Genomic DNA, 24,907 nt, shown 5'->3' on the forward strand with positions numbered 1-24,907 from the left:
TTGGAGAATGCAGGGGTAAGGGGAGAAAGACAAAGGACTAGGACAGCAACCAAGAATGAAAAACAAAAAGGGAGCTCTCTATCTCAAACAGAAATGCCCACAGTATTTCCATCAATCTACAAGATGAAAAAAGAATTACCAGAAACTCAGTATTTGCCCATGTATTTACTACTTCACCACTCAGCTTTGCATGTCTAATCTATATGTAATCTGGCTCTCGTAGCCTCCGCAGGGTGCCCATCTCAGCACATACTAATTCTTTTATTTTGGGGAAACCTGTCCTCCCAAAGGACTGACCTATCAGTGCTTAAGCCCACTCCCTTTTCTCTTCTTCCTCCTGCACGTATGTGCACATGCACACACACAAAATGAGATTAAAGAGAGCTCCGGCTCCTGCTGCAGCTACCAATTTGAAACCAAAGTCCTCCATTCACCAGCTACCACTCTCAAGATTCAAATAAAAATGTTGAAACCCAAGTAATAGAGCATACATGCCTCTCGCTTGCTAGCAAGGTACAGTCAATTGCTATGTATAGATACCTTCTAAAAGGGAAGAAGAGTCTGGCTAACCCAAATGACCTTCACTCCCTTGTTCTGTAAACCTGAAGTGCCACCTGTTCATCCCCATGGTTGGAGGTACTCATCTAGGACCTTCTGCAAGGGTCCTTATTCAGCACTTACACAGGAATCTATTTATGTTTTCTTAAGCAAACAGGAAAAAATTCAAATAGTGCTTCTGACTGTTGCACTTTTCTTCTACTGTCACAACTTATTCTTCAGGCAGATTACTCCAAATTCAAACACTCTACATGTTCAATGCCAGTAGATTAGGCAAAAGCAGCACCACATGTTGAAGCAACAAAAAGACACTTGACCTGGCTTTGATTTTAAACTCTAAGGCACACTGCAAATCTAATGTTTGAAAAAACTAGCAATGCTATCATCCTAAACTGTTCTCCAGTTAGGAAATAAAGTCCTTTTCAGAAGCATGGTTTTTCCACCGACCATGATGCTTTTTAATTACACTTGTATTTTTCTTTTCCCTATCAGAGCCCAAAGACTGCTGCTCCACCACCAATATTAACGTATTCAGAAGGAAGTTCCAATTAACATTAAAGCACATGTAATATTTTTTCCTAGAAAGGGATGATTCTTGAAGACAAATCATACAAGTTGATTCTACTTAGTAGTGTCATACCAAGTCATAAATCTACCACTTCTGCATCCTTCTCCAGAAAAATAAGAGGTAAATACAGATGACATCCACACAGCTGTTCTACTTCTTCAATAGGAAGAAAAAAAGATGAAGCAAGAACTGCAACATGAAAAGCATAAAAGGTTTACAAGAGAAAACTATATACTGTAGTGATGTATACAAAAAGACATTCCCTGAATTCTCGTTTGAGTCAGTTTTGTTCTAATATGCCACTACTATTGTACCTGGGCATCCTGAATACAAACTCTTCAGCTTTTTAATACTGCAGTAAGATTTGGGAAGTTTTCCCAATGTATTAATCAGTGACCAAACTACAGACAAATTAAGTACCTACTCAAAGCCACAAAACAGAAATTGAAAAACAGACTTCCTGATTTCCAGATGCGAATTGAATCCTTCTCCCTTCCCCAGCCCACCTCATTCTTCCTAAAGCAGTCACACACAGGTGTGCTTTCCAAAACGTTTTAAAAAAAAAAAGTTGGGAAAATCTATTTGTAAAAGAAAAAAAAGTCAAAAAGTCATCATCATATTCATTAACAAATATCAGAAGCAACAATAATAGAAATAAATAATAATAATAGCAAATAATAGTAAATAATAAATAATAAAAAATAATAAATAATAATCAATGTTGTTGTTGTTATTATTATTAGCGTATCTGTATGTTGTCAAAGAAGTGGCAGATATACTAAGAAGGAATAAGCATTTATATAATGCTAAACTCAATACTAATTTCATAGTTTTTCCTGGGAGTCATTTCCACATTATTTCAGAACACTCTTCAGTAAATAATGTGCATATGTTAAAAATTACATCCACATATTAAAAAATAGCTTTCACCCTATTAGCTAGGCTCTCCAAGGGACTAGGATGACTCCCATTGCTGTCTAATATAAGCAGTCATATCCCTGTGTACTACTTGCCTAGCCAATCATCAGAGGACAAGCATATGCAAATGTACATACAATATGTTCTCTGCTTCTAAGTTACCTTTGTCGAAAGAGAAATCTGCCTGTGATATAATTCTTAATGTTTAAGAGAAAACTTTATGAAAGTCATATATAATAAAAACAGAAAGTCTGTTAGTGAGATAAAGATACATATGTACGCATGAAAGATAGCTTCAAAATACTTGTAAATTCCCAGAAACATCCTCATTTCATAGTGTACACTAAATTTTGGATTTGCATATTGAAAGGTTCTTATATGTTAAAACTGATAGAAAAAACATAAGATGCTATCATTATTTAAAACTGCTGAGAGAGATCATATTTCTTTCTATACTGTACAAAGTGGGGTGGACCAATTTAAGTGAAGTGATTAGATCATGATTTAACAACAGTTTATACCAGCACACAGGAAATCCTACTTTAAATAATGATTTTTATCTGTTTTATCTTGTCCTTTTTAAAAAATATTCACCCTCAATGTTTGGTAGAAACACATTTAAACAGTTACTTACAAATAAATCCTATCTTTACACTCATATTAGCAATTTTGTCTGAGTTAGAAAGATTCACCACATATGTATAAATAGTACTTATGGAAATACAAACATTTATTTGTAGGAAGTATATGCACTCACACGAATTATCTATCCAAATGTACTTTTTCATAACTGATTTTTTTTTTTAATCTGAATTATGCACTGAAAAATGGAGGGACAATCAAAGAGAGCTAAGTCATTTTTAAGCTTGTCTTACTTAACTACTCAGATAAACCAAGGTAGACAAGTTAACTTAGAAGTTTATCATTCTAGAACAGTTTCTGAAGCAAACCAACAATCTACGGTGAGTGCATCATGCACAAGTCTGGTGGTTTCCATTGATTGCCTTAGCAAGAAGTATATAAGTGCAAAATTATACAGATGTGTACTAGGCAGTATTTTTAAAAAATACCAAAACACTTTTCAAAATCCCACATCTGCACTTCTTTTTTAATCTCTAAACACCACTTGAAAATCTTTTCTACACTTCTTAAATTAGCAGATCTCATGGGCTCAGCCCTGCTTTATCTAAAGAGAGGAAAAGAAGGGAAAACTTTTCAGATTTAATCAGCTAGCTATCAGTTTCCAACCTCTGAACACACAACTTCAATGAGACCACATTTGTTCTGCCCGTTCTATGTATGTTAAAATTCTAACCAATGAGGACAAAACAGTGTCTTACACACTCTTAACTGAACTAAAACCAGCTGGAAAATACAAGCACAAAGACTCATTCTAGTGTAAAATCTAAATTATACAAATATTTATATTGCATTCCAGCAAGTGACACTGCAACATTTGAGTCAAGACTACAGAGATACTCCTCCTAATTCCATCCACAATTTAAAGAGCAAAAGTCCTAAATTCATTAAAATTTGTAATGGGATCACTAATGCAACTTGTCTAAAAGTTCTGAAATGTCAATAGTTGTAATACATTTCAGCCCTACTGACAACCAAATAGAATATCAAATAAAGTAAAAGATACATATTCCATTAAAAAAATACTAATACACTGACATTAACCTATGCTCACAGAAAACTGACACTAAAAGCTTCACAAGTTGCAACACGTTGTTCAGAATACACAGGTATTTTACAATGACATTTTTCAAAAATCTCCCATCTTTTGTATTCTAGTTCCATTCAAATTTGGAAGCTGGGAAGTCCTGAATTAAAATTTCAGTAACTAGCCCTTTCAAATATAGTCTCATTTCAGTTTATGTTTAACAACTTCCCCAAGACTGTGGTATACAAATCACGTGAAAGTGTTATAAAGCAGGACCATTGGCTACTTTGCCTAGAGGGAAGGATCCGTCTAGGCCTACAAGATACATGCCTCTATACGAGGCAGTTACTGTCAGTTTTCCCGCCCCCCCCAGCACCCTCAGTTGTAAAAGCCTCTGAACAATACACCTTTCTCCAAGTAGCACAGAAGTACTACGTGTGGACAAGAGCACAACCACAACATAAACAAGCATGTGTGTGCCATAAAGGTCATCAGAGGGACAGGGTCTGTCCCTGCGTGTAGTCAAGGAGTATGTCATGGAAAAGTATTGATGAGGCAATGGCACCAGCGTCCCACTTGGGAAGGTCTGGAACATGAACTGGTGGAAAAAGTAATGGTAGGTTAGAGAAGAGCATGAAAGACCGCAGGGGCTTATATGGAGTTAAGCGTCCTAATGCAGCAGGGCTATTACGTGCTGTAGGCAGATAAAGGTAGATGAACTTGACACACAAGGCAAGGAAGCGGGTGTACCGTAGCAGTGTGGCGAGGAAGCAGACATGTTTCTTTCGCAGAAACGTGGTCTGCTCTTCATGCTGCTGGAGGAGGCATATGAGGCTTATGTCTCCTTCTGGCTTACTGCCAGACCCTTGTTCTTACCCTTTATTAACAAACAGTATTTGTTTCTATGTCCTTCTGAAAGGCAAAGCCAAAGAAAATCCCTTCCCCTGAAGAGAATTCGTGAATTAAAAATACATTGACTGAATCTTTCCTTATGATAGTCACAGTTGATTTAACACTCCAAATGCTGTCTCCATGTTTTGGGGCATTTTTAATGCCACATTTAACAAAGATGTATATTCTGAGAAGGAGAGAAAAAACAACTTCCAAAGTATTTTTTCAACAGAAAAAATAAAAACAGGTGGGCTATGGACATGCAAAACTTTAGCTATGTCTGCACCTTTTCTTCAAAAACCTCCTTCAATTCTCTGTACAATCAAACTTATAGTATCTGCATCAAAAACACTCAGCAATGAACTTAAGATAGATACACAGTACAGAACACCTTCATAACATCACAAAAGCAATGATTACTAGCTGATTCAACAGCTGGAACACAGTACTCGATTCTACTTTTTGTTGTGTAATAGCAGAAATAAAAATCATGAGCTTAGGTAGTACTCAAGTATTTTCTACTACTTCTTGGAAAAGCACAAAACAAACAAGGAAAAACACTTCTCCAACATTTTACAAAACTCTTCTTTGGCCCTGCCTTGCCTCTTCCTCAATCTAAAATAACCTTAAAAAGTTAAAATAGATGTTTAAAACTAATTCCGAATTCCACAGCTGGTTGAGAAAACAGGACTCAAGAAGTATGTCTTAAAGGAACTGGAAAGAGTTGGGAACAGAACGATCACTAAGACAGAAGTGGATTTCAGAATCACATTATGTCATCAACTTTACTGACCCTTAAGAGTGACAGAAAAACCTGCCCTCAGATGAAAGCAGAACCTCAATTTTCCTTTGAAAAAGAATCGTCTTCTAAGCCTTGTGTTAAAATTCGAAGTTTGAAAGTTACCTCTCTATACATGTATACAAATATACATATGCATACTCAGCTCACAGGTGTTTTTCTTAATTTGCAGCAAGTCTGAAATAACAGAGTTAACATGCTGAAAGATGTAAACTGAATTGTGCATCTCAACATATGGTTATTCCAAGACATACCACATAAATCTCTTTATCCACATAGAGATTCATGCACTGTAGATGAACAGAGCTCTAGACTATGGTCGTCTCCATAAAAGTAGGTATAATACCATGACTCTAGAAATGAATCCTCAGGAAAGGAGCTTGCACTTACTGTTTCCCCACCATTCCTAGCCCAGGTACGCCCAAATGGGAAGGAAGTGACAAACACCAAAGGAGGTAAAACACTTCTAAAGGAAGAACACCTCCAAAATCTGGCAAGCACCAAACCAGAAGAGGAAGTACAAAGTGTCCATGCTGTGACGCATTGTCTCCAGATCACTCTGGAGCGTGGATTTTCTTTCTTTGTTTAACCAGGTGGTTAAACTTGGTATATTGTTGAGTGGAACAAGGTCGGCTGCAGTTGACAGCACTAAAAACGAGGAGGGTGAGATAGTTACTAGGAAAGCAGCATGAGACGAGCAAGGGTGCTGAAGCCACACTTTCCAGAACGTAAAACGTCGATACAATTTCTGTGTCCCTGTCTGCCCCTGCAAACAAGCACTTAACAGGTGTGGGACGAAGCACGGTTGTAGCAGTTTGCTGCTAAACTCCATTTTCTCCCATTTAAAGCAGTCAACTCAGAAAGGTGTCCCTCGCACATACAGCACATGCAGTGCGGCACTCTGAAAAAGAAAAGCCAGGAGAGACCAAGCTGACCCGGTTCTACCACCGCCATGCCGACACTTCCCAGCAGCCTGCGCCGAAGCCGCCGGCCGCGGTGCCGAGAAGGAGGAGGAGCCGCCGCTCTCTGCCCGCCCCTGGCTGCCGGGCAGCTCACCCCGGGCCCTCCCTTTCCCCTTCCCCCTCCCCTTCCCCCTCCCCCGCCGTGGCGGCCGCCCCCCAGCGCTGTGGCGGCATGCAGGGGTCACCCCGGACCGGTGGCCCCGGCGCTGCCGGAGCCGGGGCAACGGGGGAGGACTGCCCCGCCGCTGCCTTTCCCTCGTTACCTTTGTGCTCGTCATCCAGGTACCGGATCCGCAGCTCCTCCTCTTCCTTCGCCTCCGAACCGTAGCTCCTCCCGGCCGAGGGGAAAGCAGCAGCGGCGGCAGCGCCGCCTCCCCGCACCGGCGCCCGGTGGCCGGGCCGGCCGAGGGAGGAGGTCGCGGTGGCTGCGGCTGCCAGCCTAACTCGGCCTTGCAGGAGGCCCAGGCCGCCCAGCGCCGCCGCCATGCTGCTGCCTGCGCCGCCTCAGCCTCTCGCGACCGCCGGCCCCGGTCCCGCCGCCCACGTGACCGGCTGCGGCACGCACGGGGCGCCGCCGGCCCCATCCCCCGCTTCCCCGCCGCCGCCGCCGCCGAGGCGCGAGGAACTTGCGCGCTGGGCGCGCGATTAAGGGCCGCCCGGGAGCCGCTGGGTTGTCACCGGCCGCAGGCTGAGCCGCGGGAGCATGGTGGGAGGGGGCGGCTGGGGCAGCGCGGCGCCTGGCCTGGCCCGGCCCGGCCTGGCCTGGCCTGTCAGCGGCGTCAAACGGGTCGGCCCCAGCTCCGGCTGATGCTGATGATCAAGAAAAGACTTGTGAGCCAGAAGAGATCTGAGGTTTTTCACACACAGCTTGAAATACACTGGTGGGTGGAAAAGTTTCTCATCGGTAAAAACCGCTGTTTAGCTTTACTGGGAGTTCTTGATAGCGGAGGAAGTTACGCAGCACGTTTATATGTGGCGAGCATCTCTAGATCCCGTCTTAAAGGCAACATACTCGGGATTTGTTGCACTGTATGAGGTGGTACCGGAATGAGTGCACATGAACTTCTCCTTTTGCTTCTTTTCAGGTGTCACGAGTGTGCCCTGGCCCGGTGGTGGCGTCAGTGCTGACCAAAGCAGCTACAGTCAGTAACATCAGTTGGGCAGCGCCTGCTTCTGCGCGCTGTGATAAAAGGCTGCTTGCATTGTTTTCCCCTCTCACTCTGCACCCGCCCTCCTCTTTTGGGGCACTCAGCATTACCATTGCTTTGCAAAGTAAGGAGCAGATTAATATGACTCAGGTATTTGGAGCTGGGTTTAGTTGTGTAAGCAACACCACTGTGGTGTCTGCTTGCCCTCCACGCATACTGACGGCCACCAGCATGAAGCGAGTCAAAGGATATAAGCGGTAAGGGTGGAGGCAGAAGATAGTTGCCATCTTTAGTTGCAAATTCACGTGTTGCGAGACCAGTATGACCTGATTCAAAAGGATGGTAGAATTTCACTGATCCATGTGTCAATACCATAACATTTAGTTGGGCCAGAGTATATGTATATATTAGATATAACTAAAGAAGTTCACTCGACTTCTTACACAGGACTTGGGAAAGGTGGCTATAGATGCAATTAATCCAGGATGGTAATGAGACTCCAAAAGCTGTGAAGTTTTTCTTGTTCAAGTTTATTTACTTTGAAGAATTAGGCCTTGAGAATTTAAGACATGCCTTTCAGCCACCCCCTCTTTTTTTCCAAACTCAGTGTTACTTAATCAGGGGGATAAAGCTGTACTGCTTCTGAGTAGAGGCTCAGAAGGAGCCATTTTGATTGTCATTTGGGAAAACGAGCACCTACATTCCTCTCCGTCATACAGTTGCTCAGCAGCTCCTCCACTGCCTTTCTTCTGGAGAAACGAAAGTCTAAAAATAATGTCCTATTTGTTCTTGTAGAGCACCATGAAGGGCAAATGGCGGGGGGGAGGAACAGGCAGACTATCGCTTTGCATTTATTATGTTTTACTATTTAAACAGGACCATAGCTTGTGATTAACAGCCTGTTCCAGTAGTACCCACAGCATGCTAAAGACTTTTCCAGCAGAAAGAAATAAAGAATGCCTGTCCTGGAAATTTTGTTCACAGTCGAAGAACATTTTATTTTATCAGAAAAAAATTTGAAAGATCGTTATGTCAATAGAAACGGAGAGACAGCACTATTCTAGAAGATATGGGATAAGGTAAAAAGACATTAAAAGCAGAACTAGATTCACTACAGTACCATAACGTTGGCTTGAAGCTGAAGGCAGACATGGTGTCCCTGTACAGCTCTCATTTGCAGTGGATCCCAGACTCGAGGACTAGCGAACACTTTCCTTAGCAGCAGTCAGCGAATGGAATCAAGCCCAATAGCCTCATATCTGTTGTACAAACACCCACAATCATGGTTAAAGCTGAAAGAACTTTAGAAGTACAATTTTCTTTTACACCATCACTGTTTGATTTTTACTTTCTTAGTATAAGAAGTGAAAACAAAATTTAATTTCTGTTAACTTTTCTGCAGTTTCCCACCTCTATAATTACTAAGGCATGTTTGACACCAAGATAAAAGTTTTATTTCCAATGACCTTTTTAGTGTGTTTTTGAAAACTAAATGTTTGTGAGGAATGGTAATACAGCTATGACTGTAACATAACAAAGTTAGAGCTCTTGAAGATTTTTTGCAGTCTCCAGAGTAAATGTTTTTTAAAAAATGAAATTTTAAATATTTGGCAACGAGAGACATAAATATGCTAGCTGTAATAGGTCATTCTGTTCTTTGAACTATGTCTCTCTGTATTAATGCTTCAAACTGCATGACACTCATGTAAGTGTTGTTTATTTCTGTAATTTAATACTACAGTGCATTTTGTAATACCGTATATTCAGTTCCTCCCATTGCAGTGACATTCAAGCATGAATCAGGAATCTTGGATGAAAGCAAAGTTTTCCATATTCTCTTCTTGCCTATTTTTTTCACTGTGGTTTAGTCCTAACAACAGCTTTAAAGTCAAACATATAATAATGTTATTACATGTTTAAATAATAATCTCCATGTGAATATAGTTTCCCTCTGTAACTAATGTGCTTTCCATGTACTACTTTTATATTATTATGTACTCCTAATAAGAAAAAAAAATGGAGCAACTGGAACAAAAATGTTAAGTAGCTACCTAAATAACATATGACATTGTTTGGTAACCTGATTGCTGTTGCACGCAGAAATCCAAATATTGATACTTGGTGATGGGTAAAATAAATTGATTTAGCACAACTGTATAAATCTTGACTCAGCCTCCCTTATGCCCAGAGAAGCAATGTTAGCATGAATGAAAATAGATCCAGTGTTGAGGGAGAACAGCTCAGCTATTCTTTGCACTCAGCTGTTACTTTTAATATGGTCACTCAATCATAATCTAATCCAAGGGAAAAAACTTGAAGGTCCTTCACCCCAATTAATTTTACATTGGAATTACCCTGGAAAGCCCATTCACATCAGGTTGCATGTTCTCACAGTATCTGTACAGTCAGTCCTGTGACTGAGACTGAAAAGGGAAATGTGCGGCCCCTTTTTCAGCTTTGCTCACAGCTTGTGTTTGAAAATACAGTCTGAAGGGAGGGGGGTTTGGGGCTTGGGGTAAGGGCATCTTTTTTCTGTGTTTTTGATGCAGTACTCTTGCAACTTAGGCAGCACAGTGTGTAAGTGCAGAAATTGGGAGACTGTCATGGTTAGTGGAGAGAAGTTTCTTCAGAACATTATTCAACGTGCTTCAGTGCAGGTCACCTGCCATGACTCCCTTTCTAGAGGAACAATCTCACTCTCAATTAAATATAATGGAGGAGTGTAGCCTCTAAACTTAAGATCTAAATTAGGTACCTAAAATGAAGGAATATGAAAGTACTTGTGGATGTTCAGTTAGGCATGTAGTATTATTAAAAATACTAATAAAACATTTGAAATGAGAAAAATAATTGCATGTGTATTTATACTAATATGCAACTTCACAGGTAACAATGAAAACGTGCAAATAGTATGTACAATGAAGTGGGAATATGGACGAGAAGGAATCTCACCTTGTTCTAAGTTGCTTTGATTTTCTTACCTTGTGCATGGAGATGAGGTGTAACAAATATGAGCACATCAGTGGCAGTGTATAACTGAATTGAAAAGGGAACAAGTTTTAAGGGAAGAATGGAGCATCCAATTTTTGCTGTTCAAGCTAAATCACTTGTTTTTTCTGCAAGTTGGAAATTAATTGTCGCTGTAAAGTGGCTGTTGATATTTGAGAGTGAGATCCATTAGCTACCTGTTCTCTAAGTTGGTTTATAAAGGTGGTTTCAATTTCACACGACCCACCAGGAGCTTTTGTCTCTTCTAATTTTCACATATTTACTTTTTATTAATGGCAGAATTTTGCTGATTATAATGCTATCCACTTAGCATACTTGCGTTACCAATCTTGATTTTTAACTTTTTTTAAAGCCTTTTTGATCTTCTTTTAACGTTGATACTGCTGAAGAAATTCCCTCGTTGTTATGTATTATTCATAAGCATGTAGCACACACAGCATGTTCCCTTTCTGGCACCATGCCTATTCAATATGTTTTGCAGACAGCTGTTTCCTTAGATTATCTATTTTCTCTCTCCTCAGTGCAGCTTTGAGATTATAATGCTAAGATATATGACGTTTTTACAGCTTACTTTTTCTCTTCAGAATTTATTCTTACTAAACTCAGTCTACTCGGGTATGCTTACAGGTTTGCTTTCATGGCACTTGTTACCTGGTTCCAACACATACTGTTGAAAAATGTGCCTACGTATCACTTGTGCCTTGGAGCACAGGACAGGTTTTGTCTTTGCATTCATGTCAACCCTACTTTTTTGTGCTTATACTCTGGACCTTGGAAATGGAGACAACTGCACTGGGTTGATTTAGTGGACAAGTGCCTGGCATATGTGAGCCAGTTACACCAGGGACTTCCTAAAAGCCTACTTCCCAAACGTGGTAGATTAAAAACAACCAAATTGTCTGCCCATTCTCTGCAGATCACAAACAAGGCAGAATGCTAAAACAATTACAGGAACATAAACGTGCTGAGCAAGGCCTCTGGCACGGTTAAATTGGCAGTAGTTGCCACTGAGCTACAACTGTGTAATGTTGGAAGATCAGAGCTTTAAGGAGGGCCTTTAGTACTTGTAACAGGAATTGGGCAGATACTTAGTAAAGAAAATATACCGAATGTTTTCTTTTGGGGCAGGGATCACAGTTTATACCAAAAGGCCATGAAATAAAGTTAGTTATTTCTATGGGGCTAGATGTAAGCAAAAATAGTGGAAATAGAGAATTGACCAAGAATGGCGATTCCTAAAACTCCTGAAAACAGAGATATTTCTATCTAGTTACAAGTCCAAGTCTTTGAATGCTGATATGTGTGCTTTTGCCAAAGGTTTAAAAAGCTTTCTTACGTTTTTAAAGTAGCTCAGCAGAACAGCCATTCACCTACTCAGTTAAAAACTAGGCATTCAGGCAAACTGCAACCAAACTACAACATCATTGAATACTTTTCTTACAGTGAATGTACCCTGTTCAACTATTTATAAACGTTGTTAAAATCATTTATTTTGTTCATGATCAGGCTTCTAGACGAGCCTTTGTATGAAGCAATACTCCCTTTGCATCTGTGTATGCTTTTGGAAAACTCCGGAGCCAGCATTATTGTTAACTGTAGAGTTAGAGGGTCTTTGATTTGGCAGCTGAGAAGAGAAGCTGTCATATGGGGTGGGGGGGGTGTCAGTGAAAGCTGCACAAGAAGCACAGAAACCAAGTAGAACGCTACTGATGTAGCTGGCATTTCATTTAAGAGAGTTCATATGAAATTCTAGTAGGAAAGGGATTTCGCAATTTTATCGGGGTGCCTTTATGTGTGGTAAAACACTCCCAGGGCTGCTGCTAAGGAGGCAGTAGAGCAATCCTGCCAAATCTATGCTACCTAGAAGAATGAAATAAAACTAGGTATCAGCCCAGAGATGGAAGCATTTTGCAACAAAGAATTACTAACTTAATAAAAACAATATTTAAATGCAGAGAGTGGGGTTTCCATCCAAACAAGTATTTGGTGAAATAAAGGAGCAATTCATCTGAATAACATCTTCTTTAAAAGTTTTTAAATTATAGTAATACGTGACATTTCAGTAGAACTCTCAATGAAACAAATTAAAAATTGCTGTCATCATTGCATTCAGGAGATTAAAAATATTTTAATGCTTCTGTCCTGATGCAGTGTGATTTCTAGTGGAAAGAACTTACCAAGAAACTCTGCACTGTTTAAAGACATTTGTCATGAAATCCAAGTCCATACTAGGAGCTAAAAGAAACCTGGTCTTCTATGCTCAAGTTGTAAAATGTTATAGAAAAATCAACAGCACTTCATAGACTGTTTTTGTCAGAGGAAAGTAAAGATGTATATTACATTTCTGAATGGCATTACATTTCCCTTCCATTCAGCTAATTTCCTTTTTTTTTTTTTTTTAGGTGGTTTATGTCTAAACACAGTAGCTGAGCTCTGCAGTGGATGTACTGCAGATAATATGTGAAGTTTAAGATATTGTTTACCTTTTTGCTGAAAGCTGCAGCATTTTTGAAGAAAATCAATTGCATACTTACTGCCTGAAAAATATAACGCATTATCACAAATCACGCTGAAGATAAATTTTAAGCTGTTATAATGTAAAACATTTTTATGTTCATTGCTTTTCCTTCTTTGTCTTTTATGATTAACAGTATGTTGTGGAGAGGTCTACTGAATATATTTCATTCTTTCTAAGAAATGCCTCACATTCATTTTGACACTACATGGGTAAAACACTGGGAGCTTTTTTGATCTTCTATTCAGTTTTATTAGACTACATCATCTTTTACATTCTAACCTTAACTGTATTTTCCTGCATTCTTTACTCTCCACATACTGGTGCAATTAAGACAGTATGATAAGTTGCATAAGCATTTTCAGTGAAAGCTTATTCTGTCATATATAAGAACATTCTTCTAATGTCAAAGAATCTGAATGACCTTATGACCGGAATTTCCAGAACAGAACAAAAAGTTAAATAATCACAGTCTTTATATCTCACATGGATATAAGTATAGATTAATCTGGATCTACACAAGCTAAGGATTCTATGTTTTGTCAAAATTATTTCCTCGTAACCTTTTTTCTACTTAAACAGCCCAGTGTAAGTCATTCATCTATGTAAGAAAGCAAGATCCTTAAGACTAAGAACAACGAACGTAGCAATTGGTATGTGAAAACAAAAGAAAAATATATACTAAGTGGATAGTATTTTATGTGCTTAGGCGCAGACTGAATACAGTTACTCACCAATGCCAGTAAACACCAATTTCCAACAGAGCAATTTTCAGACTTCTGATTTCTTAACATTCTTTCAAGATATGTTTTTGTAGATCCTCAAAATTAGGATCTCATCTAGGAATCAATTTTTCCAATTTGTGAAAATGAAGCACCAATTAAAGAAATACTATGTACAAAAATTAACCTGTCGTAAGAGTCAGAGTTAACATTTTCTTTCTAGATAGTATTTTTTTGTGTATGTCACTTCATATCTGGAAGTTGAAACTATATTCCAGTTGCCTTATGCCTTGTGAAGTATGTTTTATCTGTTAAGCAGAACACAATAGAGCGTGTCTTCTCAGCCCTGGCAGGAGCTGGGCAGGGGCGAATGTTTATGTATCTAAGCACCTCAATAAAGTGGGAGACTTAAAAAAACCTAAGCCAGGTTTCCAAGACTAAGACAGAATGTTAGGCTAACATCGCCCACGGGCTTCTACTTCAGAAACGGCCCATAACTTTTGGAAATTTTGTAGCATTTGTGCTGTTTCAACAGTATAACTGAAAAAAAGTTAAGAATATCGTTTCCTTATTCATTGAAGTCTTTCAAGCATGCCATTTTCCTGTGGTAAATGCAGTCTAACAACAGGTGGAAGAAATAAAAATATGAACAAGAATGGGATGTTTCCATGTTCTGAAACTGTATTTTAAAACTGCTTAGTGAAAGAAATTGCCAAGGTGTTTAGGAGAGCTAGTAAACTGTGAGTATTGGGGTACATATTTAATACAGTTGGGATAGTTCTTGGTGTTACTCTTAATCCATGTATTAATCAGACTGTAATTATGACCTCAAGATTGATATTTTTTGCAACAGAGATATGGAGTATCCTTGGCATCTTTCTCCTCTCTCCTCAGGCACCCTCTGCCAGTGAAGCTTAAAGGAGGCACGTCCTACTTCTTTGAATTCATGCACCTTGGGCAGAGCAGGAATAAAGTTGGCAATCCGTCCAGTAGCCACTGCACAGAAACATAGAATGCCATAGCTTCTTTAACTATAAAATAAAGTTTTTGTAGTTTTCTTTGTAAGGTTTGATACCACCACAGCATCTGCTTCCTCAGTGACTGTACGAGCCTTTTCAGTATAGCTTCAGCTGAGCTACGCAGTACAGGATGAGCTGGGAACAAAATGGAACCTCTGAGGAGATCCCACTGCTTACCAGGGTCTGCACTGATCCTGGAATGAGGTTTTTAGTAAAATTTCTAATGCAACCACTATCCCTTTAGCCTGGAAAATGTGGAATAGGAATTTGACGCGACAGAAATCCACATCCTTGTGTATGTCTGCATTATACTCAAGACAGTTTGCAATAACAGAATTCAGCTAAAGGGAATGTCATTTACAGAAAACAGGACCTTTTTTTTATTACATAAATTAGATTGTGCTGGACTAAAAATATTTTTTGAAAGAAGTTTTTATGACTCTTAATATGTTAAGCCTATGGCATTCCTTAACATAAACTTACTGAGATAAATTAATGTGCAGCTGTATTTCCCAATGGTTGACTGTGCTCCAGTTTTTCAGAGTTCAACCTGAAATGTTCTAAGCATGATTTTTCAGAGGTGATGAGAGCCTGCTACCTCTACTGAGTTTATTTACAACTGTAAGTAGTCATGAAAACCCACTGTGTCTTACATTAGATACGTAAGAACAAGACTATTGAATATGTCTGAAAATTTTGGCAATGTCTGTGTGCCACAGATGTTGCATCAAATATTGTGAACATCTGACATAAATAACTGCAATGTATGGACCATCACGCAGAACTGTAATGTTAAAAAGTGGAAATGTACTCAGCATTTATATTCCTTTCTCCACCCTTTTAACAGAACACCATTGTGCTCTAATAAAATCTTGCTTGCTCATAGTTTTGTTTTCCTTTTACTTGACCCTGTGTTGAATTCATCGTAATCCTATGTTTAAAGCGTCAGTCTGTTGCCATGGAAATTACTGATGTCACAAATTCAGTTAGAACTTCATATCAGGATCAAATATAAAAAGAAAATGGGGCTAGAGAAGAAGAAAACCATTGTTCAAATAGCAAAGCTTAGATAACAAGCTAGAAGGAAAAAGTACACAGGGATACACAAAGAGTAAGGCGATTTATTATTTAAGTCTGTTGGAGGAAAATCCTCCTTTAAAATTTTCTCTTTCAAATACAGTCATGTTTTTAGTTAGATGTAAAGAACAAATACAAGTGTGTTATAAAACAAAGCTTTCTAAACATTTACACCTTGAACTATCACATACACCAAAACAGAAGTACACAAAATAGTGAACAAGAAATGAAGATAGGTGGGTTTTCTTAAGGAAAATGAATAAGTTTTTAATTAACGATTGTACAAACACTCTTTATTCATTATGGGAAAAATTAATTGAAGTACCATTTAAAGATTTATCAAAATTAATTTTGGCATGTTCTTCTCTGAGATCAGATATTGCATCTTTTTAGTCATTTTTAGTGTATCTAAGACTTCAATTTCATGGACTCTCTGAAAACTTCTCACCAGCCCTATTACATGGTCTGTCAGACTTGTCAGACACAGTATGTCTTGGAGAAAAAGTGCACTTACAAGATGCTCAGTGACACCAAGTGAGCTACTTTTCCAGTCCCGGTATAGAATGTAACCAGCTGCTACACTGTTATTGATAGAAAATTAGCAATAAAGGTAAGAAACAGATTCATGATAACAATTTGAAGACAGAGCAATTTTTGGAAAAAGAAGATGTAAAGAGGTGCTGCAACCTTCCAAATATATTTGTAAAAATCCCAGTAAGTGTCAAAGCAATTTCTTTCATAATTATAGCATTAAGGAGCCCTATAAGTAGGATACAGTTTTTAAAATGTATTGTTTTCCTCAGTAGTTCCCTTTCGGCTCATATAGATTGTTTGCCTCTTACATTGATTTTTGGATATCTCACTCTTAACTGTCTACCTTTTCTCATGGAACTGTAGGTTCCAAAAAGCCTATAGCACCCAGCAGAGCAACTAGGTGTCCTACAAGTTGGGTGTTGAAAGGCTCTGTATTGTGATGCCTGTTCATTTTTTGGAATATTTAGCAGTAAAGTTCACTCATTATGCCTGAGACAACTTGACAAATACACTGTTTGTACAGAGTAACTGGAGCCTCAGTGCTTACATTAGACATGCATCATACAGGTGGACCTCATAAAAGACGCAGGTGAAGCATACTGTGGACTCTTTCTAGTCTGCCCCCTTTCTAATACAGGGACAAATATGCCCAGATCTTGCCTCAACATGGAGCCAGGAAACAGTTGGAATGTGCAACAAGACCTGAATAGGTAGAGAACCACCATTTACATGTGACCTGGGAGTTCTAAGAAAAAGGAATAGGTAACCCCTTGTCCTCTGTTCTGTTCTACTTTTTAGGTTAGATTATTAAGTAAGATAAATTTATAAACCACTTCCTGTTACTTATTTTGTGCAGTATTTGAATACTTATCCTGTAGTAGCAACAGCTGCACATCTAAGACCCCAATCCAAAACACACTGGAATCAATGGGGAGGTCACACTCACTGTGAAAAAGAAGTTAATTGAGCCAAGATGTTAAAAGGAAAAGCTTGTTTTGTAAAAAAATAATAAAAAAAAAAATCTTGACCATGTGATAAAGTTGGGCACTCTGAGGTTGCTTATAACTAACATATTCTATCTTCATAATAAGAAAGAGATTATGCTACCTAATGTTAACTTACTAGTATCTAATTGGAAGCCAGGCATAAACTTCTTTCAGCCAGCACTTCATTAAATTTACAGGCATTCCCACACACGCTTGAATGTGGGATGCAGAATAGATTAGAGATATTTACTACTTGGAGGCTAGCTTTGGCACAGACCTATTTGGCCAGACCTACTTTTTTTTTTTCTGTATGTGAAGAGCAAAAGCAGAAAACTATTTCAGATTATAGTCAGATGCCGCCTACATTTGTCCACCTGCCCACATCATAAAACAATTTAAAATTGTAATAAGTGTAGCCATTCAGACTAAGATTTGCTATGCTGAATGGCTGCCTCGGGCTTCATCTAAGTTTGAACTAGAATGGCCCAGTCATCTCTAAGATTTTGCTTGGAGGAAATTGTCTTGGAAGATATGCCACCTAGCCTTATGCGTCATCTCCATGTCTTGTTACAGAGAACTACACTTGGTCAGTGACATCACTGGAATGCTAAGGATGTTCCTTTTGCTAACTTTTGACCTTTCTGTCAAAAGTCATGCAAACTGGCTAAGTTGCACTATTTCTATCTTGGAGGGCCTACAGTTTAGAAATGAGCCACATGAAGATAAAAGTGGTGCCATATGGTAATATTGAAGCAGTGTCATAGCAGGAGTTAAATCCATGCAAATATCTCTTAGTTTTTTTCCTACTCTGTTTGAAACCACTTTTAAACCTACATTTTGTATATAGTGACTACAACAACCAAAACAAAGTACTATTTTTATACATTGCTGCTTTTTTCCCCCTCAGTGGAGCAATGAACTGCTCTAAAGTAACAAGTTATTCATATAGCTGTGCAAGAGTCTCACAAATTATATGAATAACTTTGTATGAACTATTAGCATCAGTTCAGGTCATGTCCTCACATGGAAAGTTTGCAAGAGCTTGAAGATAAATGCGAAAAAATCTTTTGCTTTGTGGTGGCATAGCTATCAATATGAGAAACATCAAGGATGGAGGGAAGAGAATTAGGAAACTCATGCAGACGCTCTTGATTTGTGTTGTCCAAACTCACCTCATAAAAGTTTTCAAGCAATAAGGTACAAGATCAATTAGTTCTTTGCAATGCTGGGATTGTCAGTCATAAATGACTTGTAAAATTTCTGAGGAAATTTGTAGGTTACCTTGCTGTCTCCCTTAGTCTGCCTCTCTAGGAAAAGCTTGTGTACAGGAATCATAGGTAACAGGGTTTCCATGAGGTCAAACAGAAAGAAGTAAATGCCATCTGATCTCAATGACACCAATACACCTGCAAGACTGTTATTACAAAGGAGTGGATACTTTTTCATCCTCTCCCAGGAAAATTCCAAAAGAGGTCGTAAGACCTGCCACTTTCCATTCTAATAAGTGCTAAAAATACAGGAAAGGACTTTTTGTAAAATTAAACTTTAACCTCTGACCTACATATTTATTTTTCTCTTCTTAATGGCAAATTACACAAGCAAAATGACATGCATTTCCTAATGCTTTTTTCCCTTAAATGGTTTCCTAGCATGGTCAAATTCAACTCCCGAGTTATGCCTTAACATTTCTGAGTATATTTCTTGGTATACTATAATGCTACTGCATTATTTTTTTGTATACACTGAAGAGTTTCCAAAAATTTCCAGAGAAAGTAACTATTTTTACAAGATTTGGCAGATGAACAACAAAACAATTTTGGAAAATAACCCTATCTTTTAACTGACTAAACCGAAAATATATATTCAGTTTTTATGTACATTGGAAATTTTTGCTACAGAACACTGTATAATTATTAATTTTGGGTTTTAAATTAAAGCAGACAAATGAAATTGGATTATTGTTGGACAATTCATACAAGCTAATATCTTTATTCAGCTCTATGACAAAGTAGTATAAGACCTCCACTGTGTCTTCAGATGAAATTAACTTTAAAAGTACTGAACATGTTTCAAGATAAGCACAGTAAAATCCTGGTACCACTGAACTCAATGGCTATATTCCTTTTAACTGCATTAGGGCTAAGATTTCACTTTATTTTATCCTGAAAAAAGTGTTTCCTTAGTTTTTTGTGTATCTTTTTAATCCAAATTCTGAGTATCTCTTCTGCCTCCTCTGCCTTTCTGCTAAATTAGATGTATTTTCTCATAAACAGTGTTACTGGAAAGATACAATGCAATTCCAATCCCCTGCATTTGAAACTGACTATGGATTTTAGCTGCTTTAATCTAAGTACACAAAAAGGTCTTATTTTTGGAAAATTTCAGTTCCTCACTCTGAGAAAGCCATGCTCCTTAAAAGGTAAGGTAACTGAAAAGGGGTGATGTGTAAAAGCGGCAAGGAAAGTAAAGATATTGAATCTAGGCAGATCTATGTTTACGGTGGTACATGGTACAGTTAGAAAGAGAAAACTTGTATTTAAACTGGAGAAAATTATTCATATCAATAAGACCAAGTAAGGGAATTACTACAGTATGAGCTGAAAATCCAACAATATGACAATTTTTAGATTAGCCTGGAAAAATAGTGAAGAATATGTTCCATTGATGGTAGCGTAACTTAACTGGATTTTTCCAACTTTCGTCTGTGATGCATTGTTTGAAATCAAAGGAAGGAAAAGGCTCAGAAAAAATTAATGTCTAGTCAAAGGAATTACAAATTCCTTTTCTTAAGAATTATGTTTTCCAAAGGTAATTCATACATTTTTTACTACTACGGCCTAGCTAATAAGTTTAAAAAACATCTTTGTTGGACTTTACAACCCATTCACATTGTAAATGTGAAATATCACAGTTTTCTGCTTATCTGCATTTTTGGATTAGTCCAAACTTCCTAGTTAGATCTGCATGCAAATTGTCATCCAATAACCTAAAGCTTTTTCAAGAGAATTGGGTCTTCTTACCAATATAATTCTTACTGCTATGAAATAAAATAATAGTAGCAATAATTTGACATTTCAAAAATGAATTGATGAGGTGATAAACTGTTTAATTAGGTAGGAATCGGATACAGGTCAAGATGTGATAGCAACTCTAAAACATAATGAAAATAATTTATAAGTGAAATAATCCCTTCAAAAAGTGTGATTATAATAGATACATATTTCTTAAATAGAACCATAATTCAACAAGCACTCAGAGAGCAGAGATAGCTAAACCGCTACCTGACATTTTCATGTATTATTAGGGAACAGTAAGTTTTCAACAGTGGCTGAAGTCAGATCCAGAGCAAATCGTAATGGCTATATACGCATTTTTACATGTTATGAAAAGAAAACATGTCATCAAATTACATTAAACTTCACTCTGTAAGCTTTCATTTGTAATGACAGTGATAAGCTGCAATAAATCAGATTTGATAAAATGGAGATAGGGAGAAGGGTAAAGCATTGATGTCTAATGAAAGTCAGACTGGAAATAATACAACCATCTTGCCTCTCTTAGTAAGGACTGGGAGTATGATTGCTTATTCTGTGTACCAGTGACTCCTGCAGCATCTCCACTATGATATATAGTTTAGTCATATGATTTAGTTTTAGACGATCCTGTGAGGAGCAGGGAGTTGGACTCAGTGATCCTTATGGGTCCCTTCCAACTTGAGATATTTTATGATTCCATGATTCTATAATATTGCTGGCATCAGTAAGTCCACATAGTTCTGAGCCTATGTTCCTAAGTAGGGGCACATGTGTCTTGTGTAGCTATAAATAAGCGGGTGAATTGCTTGACCATTTTCTAAACATTGATTCTTTGATTGTACTCATAAGACAGCAATCCGATCAGCACTATTCCCAAGTACATTGCAAATACTGATTATTTTTATACATAATGATTTCAGAGGCAGAGAAGGTTCATTAAGGAGATAAGCAACTAGGGCCAAGACAGATTGCAGAACTGCAAAAAGGTAGGGCTAAAGGAACTTCAAGGAATAGACCTATTTATCCTCTTTCCCCCCAAAATAACATCCTGACAGATCCTTATCTAAAGTGCTTTTAAAAATTTCCAGCAATGGAGAACTCACAGCATTCACAAATTATCTGGTCCAGTGCTTCTCAACCCTTTCTGTGAGTTTTCCTCAATGTCTGGTTCTAATTCTTGCTGTTCTTGAAGCCTATTACTTCTTATCTTATCCCTCTTGAATAGACAACAAATAATTACCTTATTCTTTGCAGCAGCATCTTATGTACATGAAGATTCTTACCTGTTTTATTTCTTAGTCTTTTATTTTTTTACGTTAATTAACCTCAATTTTCCCAGTCTTTCTTGTAGGTCCTGCATTTGATGAGCTCTTTCTCATGCCCTAGTCTGGATTCTCTGCCATTGGTTGGATTTTGCTTCATGTTCTTCTTGAAGGTAGTGTCCAAAACTGAAAACACCCAAAGCTTTTAATAATGAAGAATTTCTACTTGCCTCGTGTAAGCTGTTCTCCTGTTTATATGTCCCAACATGCTTTCTTCCAACAGCATGATCTTGTTAATTCATGATCAACTGATAATCCATTACAACCCAAAGGTCACCCCCATGGAGGCCTGTCATGAGCCAGCTGCTCCTCATTGTGCGATTGTGCAATTGAACATTCATGTCTCAATATAGGGTCTTGCATTTACTGTTGAATATCGTCCATTCACTTGCATATCCTTTCTCCAATTTTGCCAACATCATTTTGAACCTTAAATCTGTCTTCCACTTTACAAACAGTCTCTTTCAGCTCCAAAGTGTCTGCAAATTTAATAAACACATTATTACAGTTTCATGGTTTGGATGGAAATATTTAACGGATGAAACTAGATGCAGGCTACTGCAAAATCCCACTTGGTCTAGCTTTTGTATAGCAATGAAAAACTGTCGACTCACCACAAGATATTGTCATACTACTGCTTTTGCATCCCCATTTTAGCAATTTCATCTCGATCGTAATATGCGTCTGTCGTATTCTGTGAGATAGAAGACTCTTACAAGTAGTCAAGATACATACCACCTATTTATTCTTCCCTGCCCCATGGCCTGTTCCCCTGTGGGAACAGGGAACTCTACCCTGTGGTAGAGTAAGATAGCTTAATGTGTTCATGAAGAACTGCTGTTTGTTCTCAGCTGTTTCCTCAGATTGATCCATAATTTTTCAGTTTGCCTCCCATTTTTGAAAGAAGTAATTTATTTCTTTTTTCCCAGAACATCACCCCATTTCTCAAGAACAGCTACTGCAGTATCTGAGATAGCTTCAAATGATTGTTTGAGCAAGAATCTCACAAATCCTTACTTTGGGATTGTAAGAATCCAAAGTTGAAATTCTTGGTCTCTGACAGTTTGAAAGCATCCAGCTCACTGAAGTATTCTTTTGCTGTCCTGTACAGGTATTGTCTTGGCCACATGCTTGCATTAACTTTGTTAGAGAATGCTAATCCAAAAATATTAAACCTTTACATTTCATCTGCATTGTCTATCATTAGTTTCTCCTTTCTGTCCTGTAGCAGAGCACAAATTCCCTTCTCAGTCTTATAGTGCTGATGGGCATATATGCTTCTTGTTCCTGTTGGTGTCTTTAGCTCATTCTCTACCTCAGAGCTTCATATGTACTTACGTAACTGAACCTGGTTTCCACCTTCTGTATGTTTTTGCTTATGCTTGGTGCCAGGGAAACACACCACTAAGCAAATTGCTCCCTTCCTATATTCCCCATCTCCTACTTTGTGTCCTTAGTATCACTTCTTTGACAGTTCTCCTAAACCTTCTACTTTTTTGACTTGTCTTCCTGATTTCTGAATTTTTTCAGTCTGCTGATTTGATTTTACGTTGCTCCATCTCCTTTAAAAAGTGATCAGCTCTCATGTCATGATCACTTTGATCCACTTTACTTTGCACTCTCATCATTCTCAAACTCATTAGTTAGAATCCGACTTTAAAGACTCTTTCACTATTTGCATACTTAACTGTCTACATCAAAACATTATTATTAACTTATTCTAAGAACTTGCTGAGCAGTCTGCATACTGTCCTGTACCTTCCCCAAAGTCACATCAAATTTCTGCAGAATTTAGTTGAAGTTATCTCTGTTAACCACAGAATGTCTTTCTTCTGTGAAAACACAAATAAATACAATCATGCATTCCTTGATCTAACACGTAACACTCCCACCCCCCATGCAGTTTATTTGGCGGGTTAGACATAGAAATATTCTTCCCATGTTTGGAACTACTTTTGCTTGTTCCACACTATCAGCCCTTCAAGCCGGATGGTAAGAGAACATAAGCAAGAGAGCTTTTGCCCCGCCTAAAAGGCATAGAGGTTGTTTGGGCTTGCTTCCTTCCTGCGACATTTTGGATACAAAAGGGAGAGTCCAGCACAGAGTTTACCAAACAAAACCCTTAGATCTCAGTGCATATCATAGTCTTGGTAACAGCAGCATGAGATGGAATATTTGGTACGTTGTACATTTGTAGGACTGATCCACATACTTTAATGATGGCGTAGGAAACTAGACCAGTTGGTTTTCCTAACAGCTGGAATATGCCTTACTTTGTAATTCACACAATGAAAATAATGAGATGATAGACCCTATGATTATTTTCTTAACTATACATCATATTTTATTCAGTAAGGCATGACTTTAACCTGTGGTCTGAAAGACTAATCAGTGAGCAAAACCCTCTAATCAAAATGTACTCTTATTTATAATGTACTCTTAATGTTCCCTAAATCTTTAGCCAATGATTGAAAAGCTTTTTTGATAACAATATATGCTATTTTATCTAGTTTTCTTTTTCTCTAGAAACATCTGTGAAACAGAAGGGATGAGACTTTCTCTTAAAAGTTGTGGGAACACATAAAATATACAGTACACTTCCTGTTATAGAAGGCTATTTATTAGTCTAAATACTTGTGCAATATTTGGCAAATGATCAAAACTAGTTTCTCCTGATGTGTTTACAATGTTCTAAATTAAAAGCAAAGCCCATTTTCAAGTGACATTTGTCATACAAACTGAAATGTTTCTCTCATGCTGCATGTGGTTGTACTTTCTGCTTGACAGGATTAGCTCCAAATGTTGAGTACGAAGTTCGCAACGAAGTTCTTGTGAGAATTAGACTTGCCATCTAGCAATTCTTCTTATAAGAAGAACCAAAGGAGTCTTTCCCCCAGTGTACAATTTTTTTTCTATGACTGTATGTTTACTTAACTTTCTGCCTGATGCTGTACTTAATCAGCTACACTGAGAGAAATTCTTTTGATTTCATTGCATATTCTGTTGCTCTTTACCCCATTTTAATGTTCTTTCCCATAACCTTTGAGGGGTAAAATGGTCACAGACAAGAGCAGAAGAGCTCCCATTTCTCTAGTGAATGCTTCAGAAATGTACTAAGGCTTAAATTTAGCAGAAGTTTTGAACAGACACTGTCTCCTGCATCAAACTGTGAAAAAAT

At 38.1% G+C, this 24,907-nt stretch overlaps 1 protein-coding gene across 1 annotated transcript in view; it reads right to left on the reverse strand.

The window, feature by feature from the left end:
* Positions 1-6,854, reverse strand: part of AUH (AU RNA binding methylglutaconyl-CoA hydratase) — a gene marked incomplete at its 3' end in the record, with an annotated part of 118,171 nt that extends 111,317 nt beyond the window's left edge. The window contains exon 1 of the mRNA XM_082013265.1: positions 6,626-6,854. Coding sequence (XP_081869391.1) covers positions 6,626-6,848 — 223 coding nt within the window. The 5' untranslated portion in view covers positions 6,849-6,854. The remainder of the gene's footprint in view (positions 1-6,625) is intronic.
* Between the last annotated feature and the right edge of the window lie 18,053 nt (positions 6,855-24,907).

Source organism: Phaethon aethereus (genome assembly GCF_964289735.1).
Source record: "Phaethon aethereus genome assembly, chromosome: Z".
Taxonomy (NCBI): domain Eukaryota; kingdom Metazoa; phylum Chordata; class Aves; order Phaethontiformes; family Phaethontidae; genus Phaethon; species Phaethon aethereus.